This window comes from Salminus brasiliensis, chromosome 1 (assembly GCF_030463535.1).
Source record: "Salminus brasiliensis chromosome 1, fSalBra1.hap2, whole genome shotgun sequence".
NCBI classification, from domain to species: domain Eukaryota; kingdom Metazoa; phylum Chordata; class Actinopteri; order Characiformes; family Bryconidae; genus Salminus; species Salminus brasiliensis.
In genome coordinates this window covers 29,297,134-29,317,057 of record NC_132878.1, presented here as the reverse complement: position 1 = coordinate 29,317,057, position 19,924 = coordinate 29,297,134, and the positions used below count along the sequence as shown (strand labels likewise).

The 19,924-nt window shown below is 41.2% G+C and overlaps 1 protein-coding gene across 5 annotated transcripts in view; it reads right to left on the bottom strand.

The window, feature by feature from the left end:
* Positions 1–1,952: 1,952 nt before the first annotated feature.
* The window catches only part of fynb (FYN proto-oncogene, Src family tyrosine kinase b), a 41,718-nt gene continuing 23,746 nt past the window's right edge, over positions 1,953–19,924 (bottom strand). For 2 of the 5 annotated variants that reach the window (XM_072676696.1, XM_072676698.1), the window contains exons 2-13: positions 18,615–18,846; positions 15,801–15,897; positions 15,235–15,333; positions 13,957–14,060; positions 13,530–13,679; positions 10,051–10,215; positions 9,365–9,520; positions 7,127–7,306; positions 6,151–6,227; positions 5,911–6,064; positions 5,200–5,331; positions 1,953–4,726 (exon numbers count right to left, since the gene is read on the bottom strand). In XM_072676696.1, coding sequence (XP_072532797.1) covers positions 4,518–4,726; positions 5,200–5,331; positions 5,911–6,064; positions 6,151–6,227; positions 7,127–7,306; positions 9,365–9,520; positions 10,051–10,215; positions 13,530–13,679; positions 13,957–14,060; positions 15,235–15,333; positions 15,801–15,897; positions 18,615–18,840 — 1,749 coding nt within the window. In that variant the 5' untranslated portion in view covers positions 18,841–18,846 and the 3' untranslated portion in view covers positions 1,953–4,517. The remainder of the gene's footprint in view (positions 4,727–5,199; positions 5,332–5,910; positions 6,065–6,150; positions 6,228–7,126; positions 7,307–9,364; positions 9,521–10,050; positions 10,216–13,529; positions 13,680–13,956; positions 14,061–15,234; positions 15,334–15,800; positions 15,898–18,614; positions 18,847–19,924) is intronic. The other 3 variants (XM_072676697.1, XM_072676699.1, XM_072676700.1) reach the window with 3 other exon arrangements.

The following is a 19,924-nucleotide window of genomic DNA, read 5'->3' as shown; positions in this document are numbered from 1 at the left end:
GAGAGACTAAACAATATAGCAGGCGGAGCTTACATGTCATACACACACACACACACACACACACACACACAGTAGAGTAGAACAGTAGAACCGGGAGTTGAGCTTCAGCAGGAAATGGCAGGAAATTGTGCTGTGTGTTATTGATTTTGTGGAACCTGCTGTTGCGTAATATTGATTGAATGAGAATTCACAGCAGGCTGTTAAAAGCATATAAAATCTGATTCCAAATTTGTCCTTAGAATATTGGAGCTGTCAAAGCTCACATGCACTGCAGGCTGAACAGTACATGCAGCACAGCAGCTTCCCCTGCTGGAAAACCACTGAAGCAACTTTGAGGAGGATCTGGGTGGAGCCACATAAAGCAGCAGTGGAGAAAATGCCTTGAATGAATGCAATTAGCTCCTTTGAGTTGCACCTATTGCTGATACAGATGTGCAAATGCACACCCACACCCACACACAGCTTGTCTAGTGCCTGTAGAGAAACACATCGAATAGAATAGGACTCCCTGGAGCAGATCAACATGAGTCAACTGGCACCGTGCCCAATGCTAGGCATGGGCTAGAGGGGTAGAAAGCCCCCCAGTGTTGTGCTGTGGAGCAGTAGAACTGTGATCTCTGGATTGGTGGTGCTCATGGATGTGTTGGGCAGTTGGGGATGAGGTAGGGTGGTGATCATCCAACATCCTGACCTCACTAACACTTTTGTTGCTGAATGCAATCATATCCTCACAGCAGTTCTCCTGAATCTAGTTAAAAGCATTCCATGTGACTTAGCTTTAAATCCAAGTCACAAATTGGCAAGTCTAACTGTCTTACTGTCAAGTCAAGACTAAGTGACTTACTGTCAGGTCAATGAGACTGACTGTCAAGTCTTAAGGACTTACTGTCCGGTCAAAGTGACTTACTGTTAGGTCAAGATGACTTGCTGTCAGGTCAAAGTTACTTACTGTCAATTCTTAAGGACTTACTGTCCGGTCAAAGTGACTTACTGTCAAGACTGAGTGACTTACTGTCAAGTCAAGATTAAGTGAATTACTGTCCGGTCAAAGTGACTTACTGTCCGGGCAAAGTGACTTACTGTTAGGTCAAAGTGACTAACTGTCCGGTCAAAGTGACTTACTGTTAGGTCAAAGTGACTTGCTGTCCGGTCAAAATAACTTACTGTCAAGTCTTAAGGACTTACTGTCAAGTCAAGCCTAAGTGACTTACTGTCAGGTCAAAGTGACTTACTGTCAAGTCTTAAGGACTTACTGTCCGGTCAAAGTAACTTACTGTCAGGTCAAAATGACATACTGTCAAGACTAAGTGGCTTACTGTCAGGTCAAAGTGACTAACTGTAAAGAATAAAGGACTTACTGTCAGGTCAAAGTGACTAACTGTAAAGAATAAAGGACTTACGGTCAGGTCAAAGTGACTAACTGTCAAGTCTAAAGGGCCTACTGTCAGGTCAAAATAACTTACAGTCAAAGAGTCAAGTCCAAGTCACTTATTGTCAGGTCAGTGCGATTTACCTTTAAGTCCAACTCATGTATGTATTGTCAAGTCTAAGGCACTTACTATCAGGTCAAAGTGACTTACTGTCAAGTCCAAGTCACTTATTGTCAAGTGCGACATATGATATGATACATTTTTTGTTTTATCTATTGAATTATCTATTGAATTATCTATAGCTATTGAATGAAGTATGAGCTCTTTTTCTGTTGACAACAAAATGGTATATTTTATCATTTTAAAAATAAGAGGGGTGTAACCCACTTATATAAATAGTCTCATTTGTGTTTGTATAAAGTGCATTTATTTAAATAAATAATAAAAAATTAAGAGAAACATTAAATGATTCATAGTGTATTTACACAAATCAGAGGAAGCAGCATTCATTTCAAGTCCAGGTTAAGCCTTTAACTACAGGTTGAGCTTTAATCTACTGATAAACGAGTCTGCAAGAGGGTGTAAAATACTGTATTTTATTTCCAAATGGTAAATCAAAGCATTAACAAAAAGAAATGTTAAAAAACTAAGATGGAAACAAAGTGGATTTCCTGATACAGTAAAGTTACTGTTAAAGCAAACACAGAAACCTTCAGCGCATCCTTCATCACCCAGCTCTGACACTTCCTTCAGCTCCACCCCAAGGTTATGTATAGCTGATCATGAAGAGTTTCTGAAGTTCACTGTGGTCCGTGTGTTAGAATAACAGTGCTGATGTTAAAACTATAAAATAACATGGAGTTAAAAAATCTTCACAAACTTCATGACTTTGATGTTGTTCTGAAAGTAAATACACAGGCATCAGGTTCACTATTATTTGTTTCGGAAACAAATGTCAAGCATTTCATTAAAAACCTCTAGATCAAATAATATAAAACGCTCATTAACTCAAGGTGTGCACACACTTTCGGCTGGAGGAGACACAGCAGAGCCCCCTGCCACATTCTCTTCAAAATTCACTCAGTAATAAATCTATCTCAAGGTTAAATATTAAACATTTTGGCAAAGACAAAAAACAAACAAACAAAAAAAAGAAACAAACAGACAGAAAATGGAAAGAGTAATGTCCATCCTGCTAGAGAAGACGTGAAGATGTGGACGAGTCGTCCATGAGGGTCCTTTTGAGGGTCTGATCGTCTAAACACCTGAGAAGGGGAGTGGGGTAAAGTGCCACCACTGAAAGCGTGGGCGTCCAATATTTCTCCTTCATTTGAAATAAAAATCTGGTTCTAGTTATTCTTCACTCTATCCGGCCAGGCTGAGGATAAGTTTAAAGGTACTCTCATAACATTTGGCTGAAGACAGAAAGCGGCATATATTATTCATTTTAAATAGATTCTGTAATCTGGGTTAGGGAAAACCTATACTGCTTTAAAGCGATAGTCTGACAAACGTCTACCTCCCCCAGTCCCTTTATCACAAATGTAGTCAATCAGCCAAGACATGTTTGTTGTTTTGATGGAGCTACGAGGCTAATGCAGCTAACAAGTAATATAAGCTTACCCCACCAAATAGCCCTGGAGCTCTGAGGCTCATGTAGCTAACAGGTCACTAATACAGGCTCATACCTCGTCAGTTAGCACTAATGTAGGCTAATGTAGCTAACAAGTAACTAAAGCTCATACCTCATCAGTTAGCACTAGAGCTATGGGGCTAATGTAGCTAACAAGTAATGAAGGCTCATGCCCCGTCAGTTAGCACTAGAGCTATGAGCCTAATGTAGCTAACAAGTAATGGAAGCCAGAATGTGCCTGCTGAACCATTTAAGTTGAATATGAAGCCTCTGAGTAAGAGGCCAAATTCAGCCTTGTTTCTCAATTCAATAACAATTATTGTTTAATAATCTCTACTAGACTTGCTTATATAGTTTCTGACACTGTGTGACTCACTGCTATCTATAAACATGGACTGAAGTACAGATACAGTTCAGGCTTTAAGCTAGGAGATACGTCCACTGCTGAAGATATCTTGGCTAATTGACTACATGCACAATTGACACACAACAACAGAAGAGAACAAAAACAGGAACTGAAAACAATGGGAAAAAACATAAAGCAGATGCAATTGACATGTTTACATGCTTCCTTATTGCATCATAAATCATCTGGATGCTTTTCTCAAAGTCGCAAAAATGTCACGTCACCAACCGTAACTCTCCCGATCCGTGCAGTGCTGTGCAAAAGTTTTAGACTCCTGAGAACGTTCTTTAAAACTGATTATCTGGGCAGAGAGGACGAATTTGTCAGAGAAACACTTTATTAGCAGTCCCTTCAGAAAGTTGTAATGCTGTGAAATTCTCAAATCAAATTGAAGAACTGAGAACACCGGAGGGTTCTAAAACTTTTGACTGGCAGTGTAGCGGATTAGACTGAGATGCTATTAGATTTTGTCTGAAATAATGAACTTTTATATAGTATCAAAGTGAATCAAACGATGAGCTGAATCCTTGCACCCCTAACATTTACCATGAACTTGATAGATTGTTTGTTGCTTGGGCTGTTGTGTTGCCATGGTAACAGAGAATGTTCTAGCAGGTGCAATAGAATATGTAGAACCATAAAAAAAAAAACAACCATTCAAATGTCTAAGGGGTTCTTTAAGTTGTCATGAATCTATCTAGAACCACCTACAAAAGCAAATAAAAAGAAGCCTTAATCGGGCAAAGAACCATTTAAGCATCCAATTGTCATGATTCTACGCAGAACCACTGCCTTTAAAAGAACCACTTTTTAAGAGTGTATTTACTCATCACGAGTCTACAGGGATAATAAAAAATGCAAACAACCACTGTACCCATCCTGCCCATTTCCTCACTCACCCACAAATCCCCTCCTTCACCACCCCCTTGTGTCTGATTTGTAAATCCAGGTGGGTCGAAGCGTGTCCTAACTTTGAAATTTTCCCTTCGCCAGAAGCACCAGCTGCTTCACGTCTGCAAGGTACAGTTCAGTGAAGCTTCACTGTGACTTGTGGACAGGCAGGTAGGCGCTAGAGGGGTGTCCCCAGCGTGGGTCAGTGCGGGGTGGGTTAGAGGTTGTCCCCGGGCTGGTACTGTGGCTCTGTGGCGGTGAAGTAGTCCTCCAGGAAGGCCTGTAGGTACTCGAAGGTGGGCCGCTCTTCTGGATCCTTCTTCCAGCACAGAACCATCAGCTCGTGCAGAGAGCTGGGGCAGTCAGACGGACACTGCATACGGTACCCACGCTCTACCTGCTCCAGAACCTCCCTATTATTCATTCCTAAACACACACACACACACACACACACACACAAAGCACTGCTTTTAACTGACCTTACCTACACCATATAGAAAAAAGCCAATACTTCTCTTCTCTGTATCATTCATTAGAAGGGGTGTCCACAAACACTTGGACATATAGTGTACTATTCATATTAGAATACATAGAAGTGAGGCAATTAATATGCAGAAATATGGAGCTTAATGGCAATACATAGGTTTAATATTAGTAAAATTAAAAGTGAGCATACAAAATTTTGTGTATATATATTAATATTATATTTATTGCTGTCTCACTAAAATAAATCAATAAAGAACACAGTAATTTCATTAAATGTTATAAAAATGAATAAAAGCATGGCACTAAAAATTAGAAATACATATATATATAATTATCACAATAATGTGATAAGCGGTAAAATACTATGTGTGTGTGTGTGTGTGTGTGTGTGTGTGTGCTATTGAGGAGCCCACCTGGGTATGGCACTCTGCCTTTAGTCACGAGTTCTGTGAGGAGGATGCCAAATGACCAGACGTCTGATTTAATGGTGAATTTCCCGTAGAGAGCTGCTTCTGGGGCCGTCCACTTAATGGGGAACTTAGCTCCTGTGGCACAGAGACATCAGGGGTCAGATGTGATGGGCAAAATGAGTGTATGTGTGTGTGCTTTATATAGATATATTAAGCCATGTTTATAAAGACAGGTGTATTAAACCAGGCATGTTAAGCCAGGTGTATTGAGTCATACATAAGCCAGGTGTATTAAATCATATATATTAATCCAGGTGTATGCAACTGGATGTGTTAAAGCATGTGTATTAAGACAGGTATATTAAGCCATGTGTATTAAACCAGGCATATTAGGACAGGAATATTAAGCCAGGCATTTAAAAACAGGTGCATTAGGGCAGGTTTATTAAGCAAGGTGTATTAAACTTGTGTAGTAAGTCATATATATATATATATATATATATATATATATTAATCCAGGTAAACTAGGCATGTTACCACAGGTGTACTAAGACAGGTATTTTAATCCAGGTGTATGAAACTAGGCATGTTAAGACAGGTGTATTAAACCAGGTATATTGACTGGTAATATAAATAGGTGTATTAGTCCAGTTGCATTAACTGTGTGAATGTGTTAGATGCTCAGGTATATTAGTGCAGGTGTGTCTCTCTAACCTTGTCTGGCTGTGTACTCGTTGTCCTCAATGAGTCTGGCCAGACCGAAGTCTGCAATCTTGCACACCAGATTGTCTCCCACCAGGATGTTGGCCGAACGTAGATCTCTGTGGATGTAGTTCATCCTCTCAATGTAGGCCATACCTGCAGCCACCTGAACACACAAACGCACCAGATCACCAGAGTGTTCACACTCCTCAGATGGGTTGATATTTTGGAGAGCAGAACATGCTGGGATACCTGAGCAGCCATATCAACAAGGTTGGGCAGCTTCAGGGCTCGTCCTTCTCCATCCTTCAGGAACTCCAGCAGACTTCCTACAGCAAACACACACATTACCACAAACCTGATGGTTACATCCCAATACCTGATAAGCAAAAGCCATTCAGAGTGGTGTGAAATGCTCCATTTTTAGAGACACTTACTGAGTCAGACTTGTTTACAGTGGTGGTAAATGAAACTTCTAAAGCTCTAAAAGCTCCCTTACAGATAGTTAGCATACCAAGTGTTTATTAAATACCATGCCTGGTACTTGAGGCACTGTTTCACCAGAGCTTCGAGAAGATTTATGGGCTAAAACAGGGTTTTAAAACCGCATATGATTAACTTGGGGATACAAGGGCATAGAGTGGCAACCCTTCATCTGTCCATCCATCAGTCTTCTTATCTGCATCTTCATGTTTAAAGGGCAACAATGGGTCCGGAACCCTACCCAAAACATTGGGAGCAAAGCTGAAATACTCCGTAGTCTGGGCGCCACTCCATCATAGAGTACCGCACACACAAATTCACTCATTAATGTTGGAGGTGGGACGAAAATGGGTCCCTGAAGCTTTGCAACACACGCACTACCTGCAGCACCACTCTGACGCCTTTAAAAAAACAGTCTCAAAGGAAAATGTATTTATTTGGATTTGCTGCTATTTAACCATCATCAACATTGCAGAGAACACTCAGAAGAAACGTGTAGCGTCACCTGTGGTTTAGGGAGTGAATAAAATGGATATATCTGTGGTGTAGTCATAGTGATATCTGATTTCTATCACCACCACCACCACCACTGTAAAGAAATCACAGCTTCTCACAGCTTCTGAATGTGTTCATCTGAAACACTGAGCTATGCAATAGGCTACAAGAAAATACAGTGGAACTGCAAACACCAAACACGTCTCAGCCGAAATTAACTCTTATAGCCTGATTTTGAATCTCCTCTGACCTTTTCCCATGTACTCTGTGACGATGTAGATGGGTTCCTCAGAGACGACAGCATAGAGCTGCACCAGCTTATCATGACGGAGTTTCTTCATGATCTGAGCCTCTTCCAGGAAAGATTCGGGGGACATGGTGCCGGGCTTCAGCGTCTTCACCGCCACTTTAGTGGTCCCGTTCCAGGTGCCTGCGGTTAGCACAAAAAAAACACCAATCAATAAATAAACAATGTACTAATTCATTAATGGTGGTTCTCAACCAGTCACACAGAACCCAGACTATTCCTGATAATACAGGACACTGACAGAATGCTCAGTTTATCATTACAGGAGGATCTAGATATTTGTTCTATTATAGGATCTAGAAAGATGTTTTATTATCTGTCCTGTTTATTTTTACATATGTACCAATTCCATCAACACAGACTCTTACAGCCAGGCGTACGCAGTGAGAGTCAGATTTAGTGCACGTTTAACTGTGTCTGGATTCAGGACTGAGCAGAAGTGATAGAAATATGAGGTTGCATCCTTTACACTGCAGCCTACCTGCCTTTACAACCACTCGCACCAAACACTCAGTTCAGCTTCACAGAGTGAGTCATTTAATTACAATTATTATTTATTATTATTAATTATTTAATTCCTTGACTCTGATTCTCTGTCTAACTCCAATTCTCATTCCCTGACTCTGATTCTCTGTCTAACTCCAATTCTCATTCCCTGACTCTGATTCTCTGTCTAATTCAGATTTTCATTCTGACTCTGATTCTCTGTCTAACTCCAATTCTCATTCCCTGACTCTGATTCTCTGTCTAACTCCAATTCTCATTCCCTGACTCTGATTCTCTGTCTAACTTCAATTCTCATTCCCTGACTCTGATTCTCTGTCTAATTCAGATTTTCATTCTGACTCTGATTCTCGGTCTAACTCCAATTCTCATTCCCTGACTTTGATTATGTGTCTAACTCTGATTCTGATTCTTTTCATTCTGACTCTAATTCTCTGTCAGATTCTGATTCTCTGACTCTAATTCTCTGTCAGATTCTGATTCTCTGTTTGATTCAGGGGTCAGGAAGTTGGGCAGACTGCAGCACTATGGATACAGAAACAAATGACTATGGGTAGAGAGAGAAATAGACAGAGAGAGAGTGTGTGTTACTCTCTCTCTCTCTCAGTACTTACTTACATCCAAATCTCTGAGTTAGAAACACAGAGGACTCTGGTAAAGTGCTGAATAAAGGGTGCTGGGGAATTCATTCAGTTAACAGAGCTACATTAGCTATTAGAAATATGGATTATTAATATTTCAGTGTGTTTAGCCTCTGTCTCAGTGTGGCTTCAGACAAATGATCACTGTCAGTCACTGCTTAAAAGTGATTTATGAATTCAATTAAAGAGACTGAATCTGAATCTAGTTTTGCTGTTTAGGTCAGATGAACAGATTGAATCACCCTTCATTATCACATTACCTGCTCTGATCAGATTCAGAGGACAGTGGAGACTGTGGTGAGTAATTAACCCTTAGCGCCAAGCTGCAATTTAATCTGAATTCTGCAATTTAATCTGAAATAGAATACATGATGTAACTGACTATGTAGTGAACTACAGTGGGGTCCAAAAGTCTGAAAGCATCAGTGAAAATGCGTCAGTCTAAAGTCATTCATTATATTATATATACAATATTACTGCCATCACAATCTGAGTGAGAAGTAAAGTGTTTGAAATTTGAACACTGAGTTGTTTGAATGCAAGCTCCAGAGGAAGAGATCAGACTCAAACACACATCTGATCTCATCTGCTCCAGGATAAATGGGAGGAACGGGTCACAGTGGGGAGCCTGTCTATGGAGCTCCCCATGCTGACCCCTGTCCAGCATCGCCTATAATGGACAGGGGAGCGATGGAAGAAGGTGGCCTGGTCTAGTGAGTCCTGTTTTCTTTTCCATCGTATGAACAGCTGGGTTGACTGTGGGAGTCTGATCCACGATGGCTCTACCTCACAACCTGCAGGATTTTAAGGATCTGCTGGATCGTCCTGGTGTCGGATACCACTGACACTACATTCAGAGGGAACTTTGAGATAAAGAGTCCTAAAAGTGCTCGCAGGCCTTTGAACCCCACTGTATTTAACTGTTATATAGATTTTTTTTAAATGAGGTAATGCAACTCGTATGGAAAGCAAATATGACAAAAATGACTCTAAGGGTTAATTAATTAGTGAGTTGATTTAGTAACGTTGATCTTACCATACCAGACATCTGCAAAACATCCCGCCCCCAGCTTGACCTCCAGCTGCAGAGACTCACGTGTGATTTCCCAGGCATCGTGGGTAAGGCCCACCGTGTCTGGTGTGTAGTTCACACACACGCCCGTTAAATGATAGCACAAACCATCCGCATGCACTATAGGGAGGGAAGAATGGGAAGGGGGGGTTAACTGCTATGAACACAAGGAGGGGGACAGGGCATGCAGCCGGAGAGAGACGGAGAAGGTACCGGGCAGGAGAGTCCCACTGTGACCCTACAACTCAACTAGCTGCTTTAGTCTTAGCACTGGAGCTATGAGCAATAGAAGCTTATGTACACCTATTAGCAAGGTGCTACTTACTCAAAGCCTAAATCATAACATGAACTTTTCATTCCACCTTAAACGACGCACCTGTTACATTCTGGTGAATTTTCTCATTTTGTCTTTCACCTGCCAAATTCTCTGTTCTACCTTAAATGCCAACTTAATTCAAGCCAACTTCAGCTTCGCCTCAAACCGGGTGCAGTTGTTTAGCTAGCCCTGCTCTACTAGAATTGCTTATATGGACTCCACCCTTTCGAGATGTGAACCCCTCCGTCTCTCCAAAGGTGGTCTTTTCTAGCCACGGTTGCTACAAGCAGCCGTTACTAGGGGTTGGTGTTAGGCTTTGTGGAAGTGGCCATACCCATCCAGACCTCCCCAAACTGGCCGTTGCCCAGCCGCTTTATGAGCTGCAGTGACTCCCGCGGGATCTCCCACACGTCTTTGGTTTTGACTGACAGGTCTGTCAGGCGTGGCATTCCTTTATGACACGGAATGATCAAGCGGCAACACAGACCTGCGGCCCGTTCTGACTCGTATCAGCACCCATACGCATACACAGCATTTATGCAAATACACACATACAGAAAGGAAGAAAAGAGTTGAAGAGTTAGGGAGGGCTAAACACTGCAGAAAGCAAAGCCTTTGAAAAAGAAAGGAATGATTAAAGCCTGGTCTAATAAAAAATACACAGATAAGCAACACAACCCAATGCTTCCCAACCTAATGTGTGTAATGTAACCTGACTGGTGATGAAATGCTGAAAACAGGTGTGGAAAAAAATAGCCCCTTGCAAGCTGCTAGTTTATCGAACTTCATGAGTCAGTCCAATTGAAAATGGTTACAAGCGAACCTGGATGAAATACTCTGCTAAAGATGCCTCAAAACACATGTAGCCAAACATGGAAACACATCCAACATTAATTTCTATCTAAAAATGCTAAGCCAACACAAGACAAGCATATTCACCATTAGTGTTGGACACAAACATCAAACACACACAAAGTGACAGTGAGCACACGTGCCCAAAGTGGTGGGCAGCCATTGCTGCGGTGCCTGGGGAGCAGAGAGGGTGAAAGGCCTTGCTCAGGGGTCCAACAGTGGTCAGCGGCGGCTTTGGGCATGTGCAGTTCATTTGCAGTGTGGACGTGGAGCGGCGTGAGTCTACTCTGACAGTGGTACTGAGCACTGTGAGTGTTGTGGGATGGTTGACACCCCGCTTACCATCAGAGATGGTATGAAGTCATTAAAAAAAAGTGAATAGCACCCAACCCAACCAAAACATCTTAACCCAATGCATCCCACCCAATCGGCGCAATCCAACTCAACCAACATATCTCAAACTAACCCATGCATCCCAACCAACACAGCTTCACCCAAACGTACTCATCCCAAACATATTGGTCCAGCACTACTACCACTGCCCTCATCACACATGCTCATCCTTACTGCAAGACAAACACACACAAAAACTCTTACACACTTAAACCAATGGACCAGACACACCACTCAAATACTCTCTCTTTCATACACACACACACACATATACAAACTAAAACAACCCTCTATCCCTGCTGTTTGCTCTTCATTGATTAGCCAGTCTGCTGGTGCCCCCATTAATGTTGGTTTGACATTTAATGCTTGCCTGGGTGTGTGTGTGTGTGTGTGCGTGTGTGTTTGGTTAAGTAACTCATAGTGTTTGTTTAGAGCAATGTAGAGCAGATAGTGGAGTAGTGCTGCACTAATGGCCTGCAGTGATTCTCTCAGCAGTGACCGAAGTCCAGCTGTGACTGGCTGTGAAAGATCAGTCACCCTGTCAGTCGTCGATGGCGTTAGCAGCACCATAAAGTGGCTCAATACGGCACTCAGAGCACGGAGGATGTTCCCCTTAGAGACACTTCATCATAGCAACAGAGAGATTATTCACACTCATCTGTGAAAGCAACAGTTTTATGCCGGATCTATGAGGCTAATGTAGCTCACAAATAATGTACAGCATCAGTGCGAAGAAATGTGTGATGGTGTGCATTTGAAGGATAATGCAGTTGCAATCAGAATGATTCAACCTGCACTGAACATTAGGTTCATTGGTAAAATGTAGAAACCTTCAGCTGCTTACAAAAAAAAATAAAAAATCAAACAAGCTTAACAACAAATACAATGAGTGCTTTCTCCTAGAGCTGGGCAATATGACAATATTTTATCGTCTTGTGATGAATTTTGTTATTGTGGTACACAATATGCTTTTCTGAGTGTATCATGAATATCGTCAGTGATTAAAGAGCACTGATTAACTGCACATTTCATTACAAAGAGTATAATCAGTCTTATTTAATTCAATGGAGGGCAGAATATTTTGAGTAAAAACCACGGCCCTCTGTATGGTAGAGTGTTTGGATAGCAGTTTTTAATTCTAATATTAGTCTAATATTTTTCCATATCGCCCAGCTCTACTTTCTCCACATTCAACATACATTGACCCTTTTAATGACGACTGCAGTCTCAGAATTATTCAGCCCCTTAATGACTTAAGCGTCTTTAGTACTTAGTAGAGACCAGTTTTCCTATTATGACCTGCTGCAAACGTGATGCATAGTCAGACACCAGCTTCTGGTGATAGCTTCCTTTTCACGTCCAGGTAGTGTAGCCAGTATTCCTGTACTCTGAACTTGGGAACTCTGCTTCCAGCTGGATCTCTCACTTGGGAACACTCAGTGCCTTTGCTCTCGCCCTGTATCCTTTTCCTTGCGTGTGAAGGCAATGATCTTTCCTCTTTCCTCTTTTTGGACTCTTCTTTCTAACATGCAAGCAAACTTCACAGTCGACAAACTCCCCCCAGCCAGTCCATGTATTTGAAGTGTTTTATCAAGCACACCTGATACAACTAATGAGGCCCTTGATTTACCCCCTGATTTGCCAATATTTGCTCTTATTAGAAATTCAATTCAGGGGAGCAGTGGTTAGTAAAAGGGTCAGTGTGTGTTGAATGTGGAAAAAGCACCTGTTCTATTAGTTGTGCTGAGAGGTTTACATTGATCTACATTTTGGTATCAAACCTCACTTGTTTTCTGTATTCTGTGGGTGGGCTGCACTAAATGCGTCCAGTGTTAGCTAAGCTAACTAACAAGTTACACATTATACCTAGACCTTATACACAAACGAGATGGGGCATCTATACATTTCACCCCTTAGGAGCTTTTATGACATATCCCATGCTAAATCCATAGGCATTAATATGGAGTTGATTGTCCCTTTGCAGCTCTAGAGGCGATCTGTAACTCAGCAGCTATTGAGTGAGGAGAGCGTCGGAGACTTTTATGCACTCTGCGACCACGCTCTGTAACTTTACGTGGTCTGCTTTACGTAGTGTTCATAAATGCTTCCACCTTTTAAGAACACCACTCACAGTTGATGGTGGAATATTTAGGTTGGAGGAAATGTCATAAACTGGTCTGTTGCAGCGGTGGCTCCTATTACAGCACCACACTGGAATTCAGTGAGCTCTTTAGAACCCCCCATTCTTTCACTAATGTGTGTAAAGGCAGACAGCATGGATAGGTGCTTAACTGTATACAACCTGTGGGAATGGGACTGAATGAAACACCTGCATTCAATGATTAAGAGGTGTGTCCCAATACCCTTGTCCATAAGGTGTACCTTGGATTGTGGATAGACTAGAACTTTGTCACAACCACACACACCTGACCCTCCAGAATTCAGTCTTCCAGGGGGTCAAACTGAGATGGGTTGAATGGGATTTTTCATTTTTTTGATTGTATTATTCTAAAAATGATAACCTCATTTATTCTAACTCTATAGTGTATAGTGATCAGTATGTCGTACCTGAGTAATGCTGAACCAGCTGCTGCAGTGTTTCAAACTGGGCGCGGGTGGTGATATAATACCCACCACTGTCCAGCTTGCGGATCTTATAGTGCTTCACATGGTCACCTTTAGCCTCATCCCAGTCCCGTATAGACAAGGAGAAGGCACCTGCACACCAAACACACACACACACAAACATACACAAATTGGAACAGACACATTAGTGCTTTAAATATTTGACTTTTAATACAGAGACTTTAACAATACTAAGGAACTGTGAGGGTAGGTCTGTACCGTGTGGTGCAGTATTGGGGCACATGTGGGTGTATGGAGCATAGTTTTTGAGGTATATAGAGGACTATGGGGATTTCTGTGGCATATGGAGGGATACAGGATCTTTTGATGGTTTATGGAGATATACTGGGGTCTTGGCAGGCAAACTCACCTTTTGTGGTTTCACTCTCACGAATCAGGTAGGTGCCTCGCAGGTTACCTGATGACAGTAGCTGCCTCTCTGCATCTTTGCGGCCCAGCTTACCGAAGTACCAACTGCAGACAACAGCAGGGGGAGACGGTTGTGTACTACAGAAATTTATAACTGGTTCTGGAGTAGACAGTATGATGTGTTTTCAAACGTGTCAAAACGAATAAGGCAGGCATCCATTATTAGAATCTGCTGACACCGTTGACGAGGCACTAAAGGCATTTTTCCTAAGCAGTTATTATTCTCATTTACACTCACTTAGCACTTTATTAGGAACCTCTACTCATTCATGCAGTTGTCTAATCAGTCAATTGTGTGGTAGCAGGGCAATGCAGATATTAGGCTGTTTAAGCTTATCTTTGAGATGTTTTAGGTTTGGGATGCTTATGTTAACAATGTTTATGATGTTTAAGTTTATGATGATTAGGATGTTTAAGTTTAAAGTGTTTATGATGTTTAAAGTGTTTTAGTTTAGAATGTTTACATTTATGAAGTTTAAAATGTTTAAGGTTAGGATGTTTGAGTTCACATTATGTAAGTTTACAATGTTTAGCATAATTCCATTTTGCATGCTTACATTTAGGCATTACATTTTATGTCTATGTTGATCAAGTTTACAATGCTTATGGGAAGGATATTTAAGTTTGGGATTTTTATGAGTAATTTGAATATGTTTAGGGTGCTTGCATAATTTTTAGTTTAGGATGCTTGCATTTAGGACGTTTCAGTTTAGGATGATTATGTTTAGGATGTTAAAGTCTAAGAAGTTTAGAATGCTTATTTTTACGATCATGCTGAGTACAGTGTTTAAGTTTTGGTTTTGTAGGTGTATGATACCTAAGTTTTGGATGTTTAAAGTTAGAATGTTTAAATAGTAGGATGAATAAGATTAGAATTTTTTAGGTTTTAGATTTTTAGAGGCTTTAGGTTTTAGGTTCTTGAGTTTAAGATGATTTAAGTTCAAAACTGCACAGCTGTGCCATACAAAAGACCTGATACCGCCTTCATTGTGAAATAAGGAACAGTGAATGGTGAATCTGGAGTTTAAACTGTAGTTAATGAAGATCACAGAGTTACAGTCACGCAACTGTCTCAGCAATGACATCACGCGCCCACCCTGTTGCCACGGCAACAGCATCAACACAGCTGGTTCATTTCAGAGTGAGGCAAAAAAAATAAAATAAAAACATGCAGGGATGCATAAACACCCACACATACGCACACACACACTTTACTTACTCCTCTGCCTGGATGGAGTCAACAGGAGCGACGTAATTACTGGGAATGTATCCAGTTCCTCCAGTGGTGAGCGAACGAGCATCCCACCAGTCTCCCTCACTGAAAGAGTGAATATCATCACCAACAAAATTCATATCACTATTCTGATATAACTCAGAGCCAAAAAGAAGCTTTCCTCTCACTGAAGTGTCTACTGTTACATTTGAGACAGGGATATGAGATATGACATGAGATAAAGACATAGGAAGAGAGACAGAAAAAAGAAAGAAACATCAAAGCATGAAAGAGAGGGAAGAAAGGCAATGTAAAAAAGAGCAAAAGAAAAGAAAGAAAGGATGGAAAAAGAAACAAAAAAAGGAAAGATGGACACAGCTGGACACTGAGATGTGTGTGTATGTGTGTCTTTTTGATTAAAGTGGTTATAGTGCTGGTGCAGCTGTAATTCTGTGACCACCAGAGGGCAGCAGAGAGCCACAGAGAAGTCAAATAAAAACAGACTGTGTGTGTGTGTGTGTGTGTGTGTGTGTGTGTGTGTGTGTGTGTGTGAGAGAGAGAGAGAGACTTACGTGCTGTTAATGATCTGAAACTTCTCTCCTTTCTGGAAGCTTAGATCATCTTCTGTCCGAGCCTCATAATCATACAGTGCTACAAACAGAGTAACACCTGAGAGAGAGAGAGAGAGAGAGAGAGAGAGAGAGAAAGGTAGGGAGAGCAAAAGAAAGTAAGAGAGTCAGAGAAAGTGGGAGAGAGGAAGAATTGACTACAAATCGACTACATGTGTGGTAAAGGCTAAAACTGTTGCCGAACCATCTCTGTAAGAGTGAAGAGAAACTACAGTGTGAGCTGTGAGGGATAAATGTGTGTATTTTGGTCAGTGGACAATTTTGCCCATATCAGATTCTCCCTCAGACCTGCAATTTAGTGCCTGGGGAAGTAATCACGTAGACGGACACACGACACGCACACGAGCTGCGGCAAAACACACCGCCAAAGCCCAGAATGTGTGTGTGTGTGTGTGTACATGTGTGTTTAGGTTCAGCTGGGGATGACGTTCCATATTTTAAAGAGCTCATTTCATGGTTAGTTTTCCATGCAATGAGCTCTTTAAAATGCGGAACGTCATTTCCAGCTGTTCCTCACTGTTTTCCAATAAAAAAGTTAGTGTTAAACAAACATAGTGTTAACTCCCACGTCTGTGCAGTCCACATATGGAATCTAAAGTATGCAGAGTCTGTTTTGAACTTTTAAATGTGATGTTTTTCATCAAAACAAACAAATACTATATACATTCACCCATTCAGCATATAGTAGTTTAGCCCACTCATTCAGCCTCCAGCAGTAGCCCTACCCCCTTTATTATACAGCAGTAACCCCAACCTCCTTTAGCATACAGCAGTAACCCCAACCTCCTTTAGCATACAGCAGTTCAGCCCCTCCTCATTCAGCCTACAGCAGTTTAGCTCCTCCTCATTCAGCCTACAGCAGTTTAGCTCCTCCTCATTCAGCCTACAGCAGTTTATCCCCTCCTCATTCAGTCTTCAGCAGTTTAGCCCCTCCTCATTCAGCCTACAGCAGTTTAGCCCCTCCTCATTCAGCCTACAGCAGTTTAGCCTGACCTCTTCAGCCCTTTTTTCAAAATAAATTAATAATAAAAATAAAATAATTAATAAATAAATAAATAAGCTCACTGTTGGAGCCAAATGTGTAGAATAGTCCCTCTAATTGAAACAAACAGCACAAACAGCACAGCAGCAACGTAAAACAGGCTATGTGTGTGTGTGTGTGTGTGTGTGTGTGTGTCTGTGAGCGTAGGAGGAAATTAAAGTGCTGCAGCTACAGGTCTGGATTATTCAGGCCAGAGATAATCCCTAATTTCTCTCTCTCTCATGGGTCAGTGAGGGCAGTGAGAGCTGCTGGGTTGGAGTTAAATGCTAAATGGAAATTCTGCCTGGGGACCAGTCACACACGCACGCGCACACACACACACACACACACACACACATATATACATTCAGTTGTGAAGAGACAGTAAAGGGGAGTTAAAGATGATAAATTCTGCAAACAAAACCATGACTATCAAAGTAAAAACACTGTAAAACCAACAAGATACAGACGTAGACTTTTCTTTTGTATATGCTACCACGCAGCACTCTAAACTTTGTGTTGTGTGTTCATCAAAAAACAACAAATACTTAACCTCCTTTACCCTATAGCAGTTCAGCCCCACCTTTTTCAGCCCCTCCTCATTCAGCCTACAGCAGTTCAGCCCCTCCTCATTCAGCCTACAGCAGTTCAGCCCCTCCTCATTCAGCCTACAGCAGTTTATCCCCTCCTCATTCAGCCTACAGCTGTTTATCCCCTCCTCATTCAGCCTACAGCAGTTTATCCCCTCCTCATTCAGCCTACAGCTGTTTATCCCCTCCTCATTCAGCCTACAGCAGTTTATCCCCTCCTCATTCAGTCTACAGCAGTTTAGCCCCTCCTCATTCAGCCTACAGCAGTTCAGCCCCTCCTCATTCAGCCTACAGCAGTTTAGCCCCTCCTCATTCAGCCTACAGCTGTTTAGCCCCTCCTCATTCAGTCTACAGCAGTTTAGCCCCTCCTCATTCAGCCTACAGCAGTTCAGCCCCTCCTCATTCAGCCTACAGCAGTTTAGTCCCTCCTCATTCAGCCTACAGCTGTTTAGCCCCTCCTCATTCAGCCTACAGCAGTTTAGTCCCTCCTCATTCAGCCTACAGCTGTTTATCCCCTCCTCATTCAGCCTACAGCAGTTCAGCCCCTCCTCATTCAGCCTACAGCAGTTTAGTCCCTCCTCATTCAGCCTACAGCAGTTTAGCCCCTCCTCATTCAGCCTACAGCAGTTTAGCCCCACCCATTTAGCATTCAGCACTTTAGCCCCACCCATTAAGCCTTCAGCAGTTTAGCCCCATCCATTTAGCCTTCAGCAGAAAACTTTTTTTTTTGCTACACAAAAGAGAAAGAAACCAAATCTAGAAAGTTGCTGCTGTAAAATAAGGTGTAAAATATATGGCTTTTCAGTTGCTAGATATATTGTTCCATTAGTTCCACTGTTGCCTAGTTTTATCTTTAGGAACTAGTCTAGTAAGACCTTTAGTTACTTCTTAAACTGCTTTTATTTCTAATTAGCGCTTAGCTACATTTGCAGCTTAGTTTGGTCTTTAGTTAGTACTACTAGTCTCATTAAAGTCTTTGCATATTAGTTACATGACTAGTCTAGTAAGCTCTTCATTTACTAGTGTATTTAGGCATTTACTAGTTAAACGGCTGCACTGCTAGCTTGTGTAGCCCTTTAGTTATTAGTAGCAAGCCTGGTCATCCCTGTCATTCATTTTGTAAACACAGTGTGTGCATGTGTTTACCTGTTCCTCCTCTCGTGCGCAGTGTTCCAGTATGTGTGCTGACTCCTCCAAATACAGTAACACCCTGAGCGCCCCCTGCTGAATGGAAATTGTTGTAGTTGGGGATGGCGCTGACTGCGAGCTGCTGGGGGTCGTTAAAGCGCACACACACCGGCCCAGCGCCACACTGCTCACCCTCAGCATCCACCAGCTTAGAGTCCTTATCTTTACACTGCACACACCCCATCTTCTACTAAGAGAGAGAGAGAGGGAAAAGGGGGGGATTAATTTTTTTATTATTAGTTTCACAATATCACTAAAGCATCAACACTCACTCTCATACACACACAAATAACAGAGCTCTTCTCTTGAACCTCAGTGGAGCTTCTTAGTCCATCCAGTACCTATTAGCACAGAAGATAAAGAGTGATAGCATGCTTTTACACCTACCAATGGTCAATCAAAAAAAATATATATATTGACCTGCTTTCAAGAGCTGTACTGACTGCATAACCCACCTGCTTAGCTTTTACCTCTTTACAGACACTAATATGGCTCTTCCCAGTTTGGTCATTTTCAGTAAACCCCATTATCCAGGACCCCCCTTTACGTAATGCTAGCATGTGCGTCCTCCGAGACACAACCTAGATGAAGGACTGTATCATATTCTGTAAATTTTTATGATATTATTGCAGTGCATTGTAAAAGCATTGTACCTAAAGTTTAATATAATTGCATATTTCTTTGTTATATTGTAGCTGAGGTTTCATAACATACTGTAAACATTTACTTATAACATTGTAGCTGACGTATTATGTTAATTTCATATAAGTGTCATATAAGTTTCATTTCATACAGTACAAATTTTGTCATAATATTGTATCTAAAGTATTATGGCAATATTGTAAGTATTGTCGCTGAACTATTATAATAATACCATTTGTTTACAATACTGATACAATACTGCAGATGAAGTATTGTTTCATACCGTAGAAGTTTTGTTTGTTCAATATTATTTCTGAAGTATTAAGATAATATTGCTTGTTACCAATACTGTTAATATTGTAGCTGAATTAGCATTTCATACTGATATTATGACGATTATGATCATACATATTTTGTTTCATTTATAATGTTTTAGCTAAAGTATTGTTTCATACTGTAGAAGTTTCATTACAACATTGTAGCTGAAGTATTATGGCAATATTGTACGTATTGTTGTAGCATTGTAGCTGAAATATTACGATGATGCTGTTTTTTGCTATACTGATACAATACTGCAGATGAAGTATTGTTTCATACTGTATGAGATTCATTATATTATGATAATA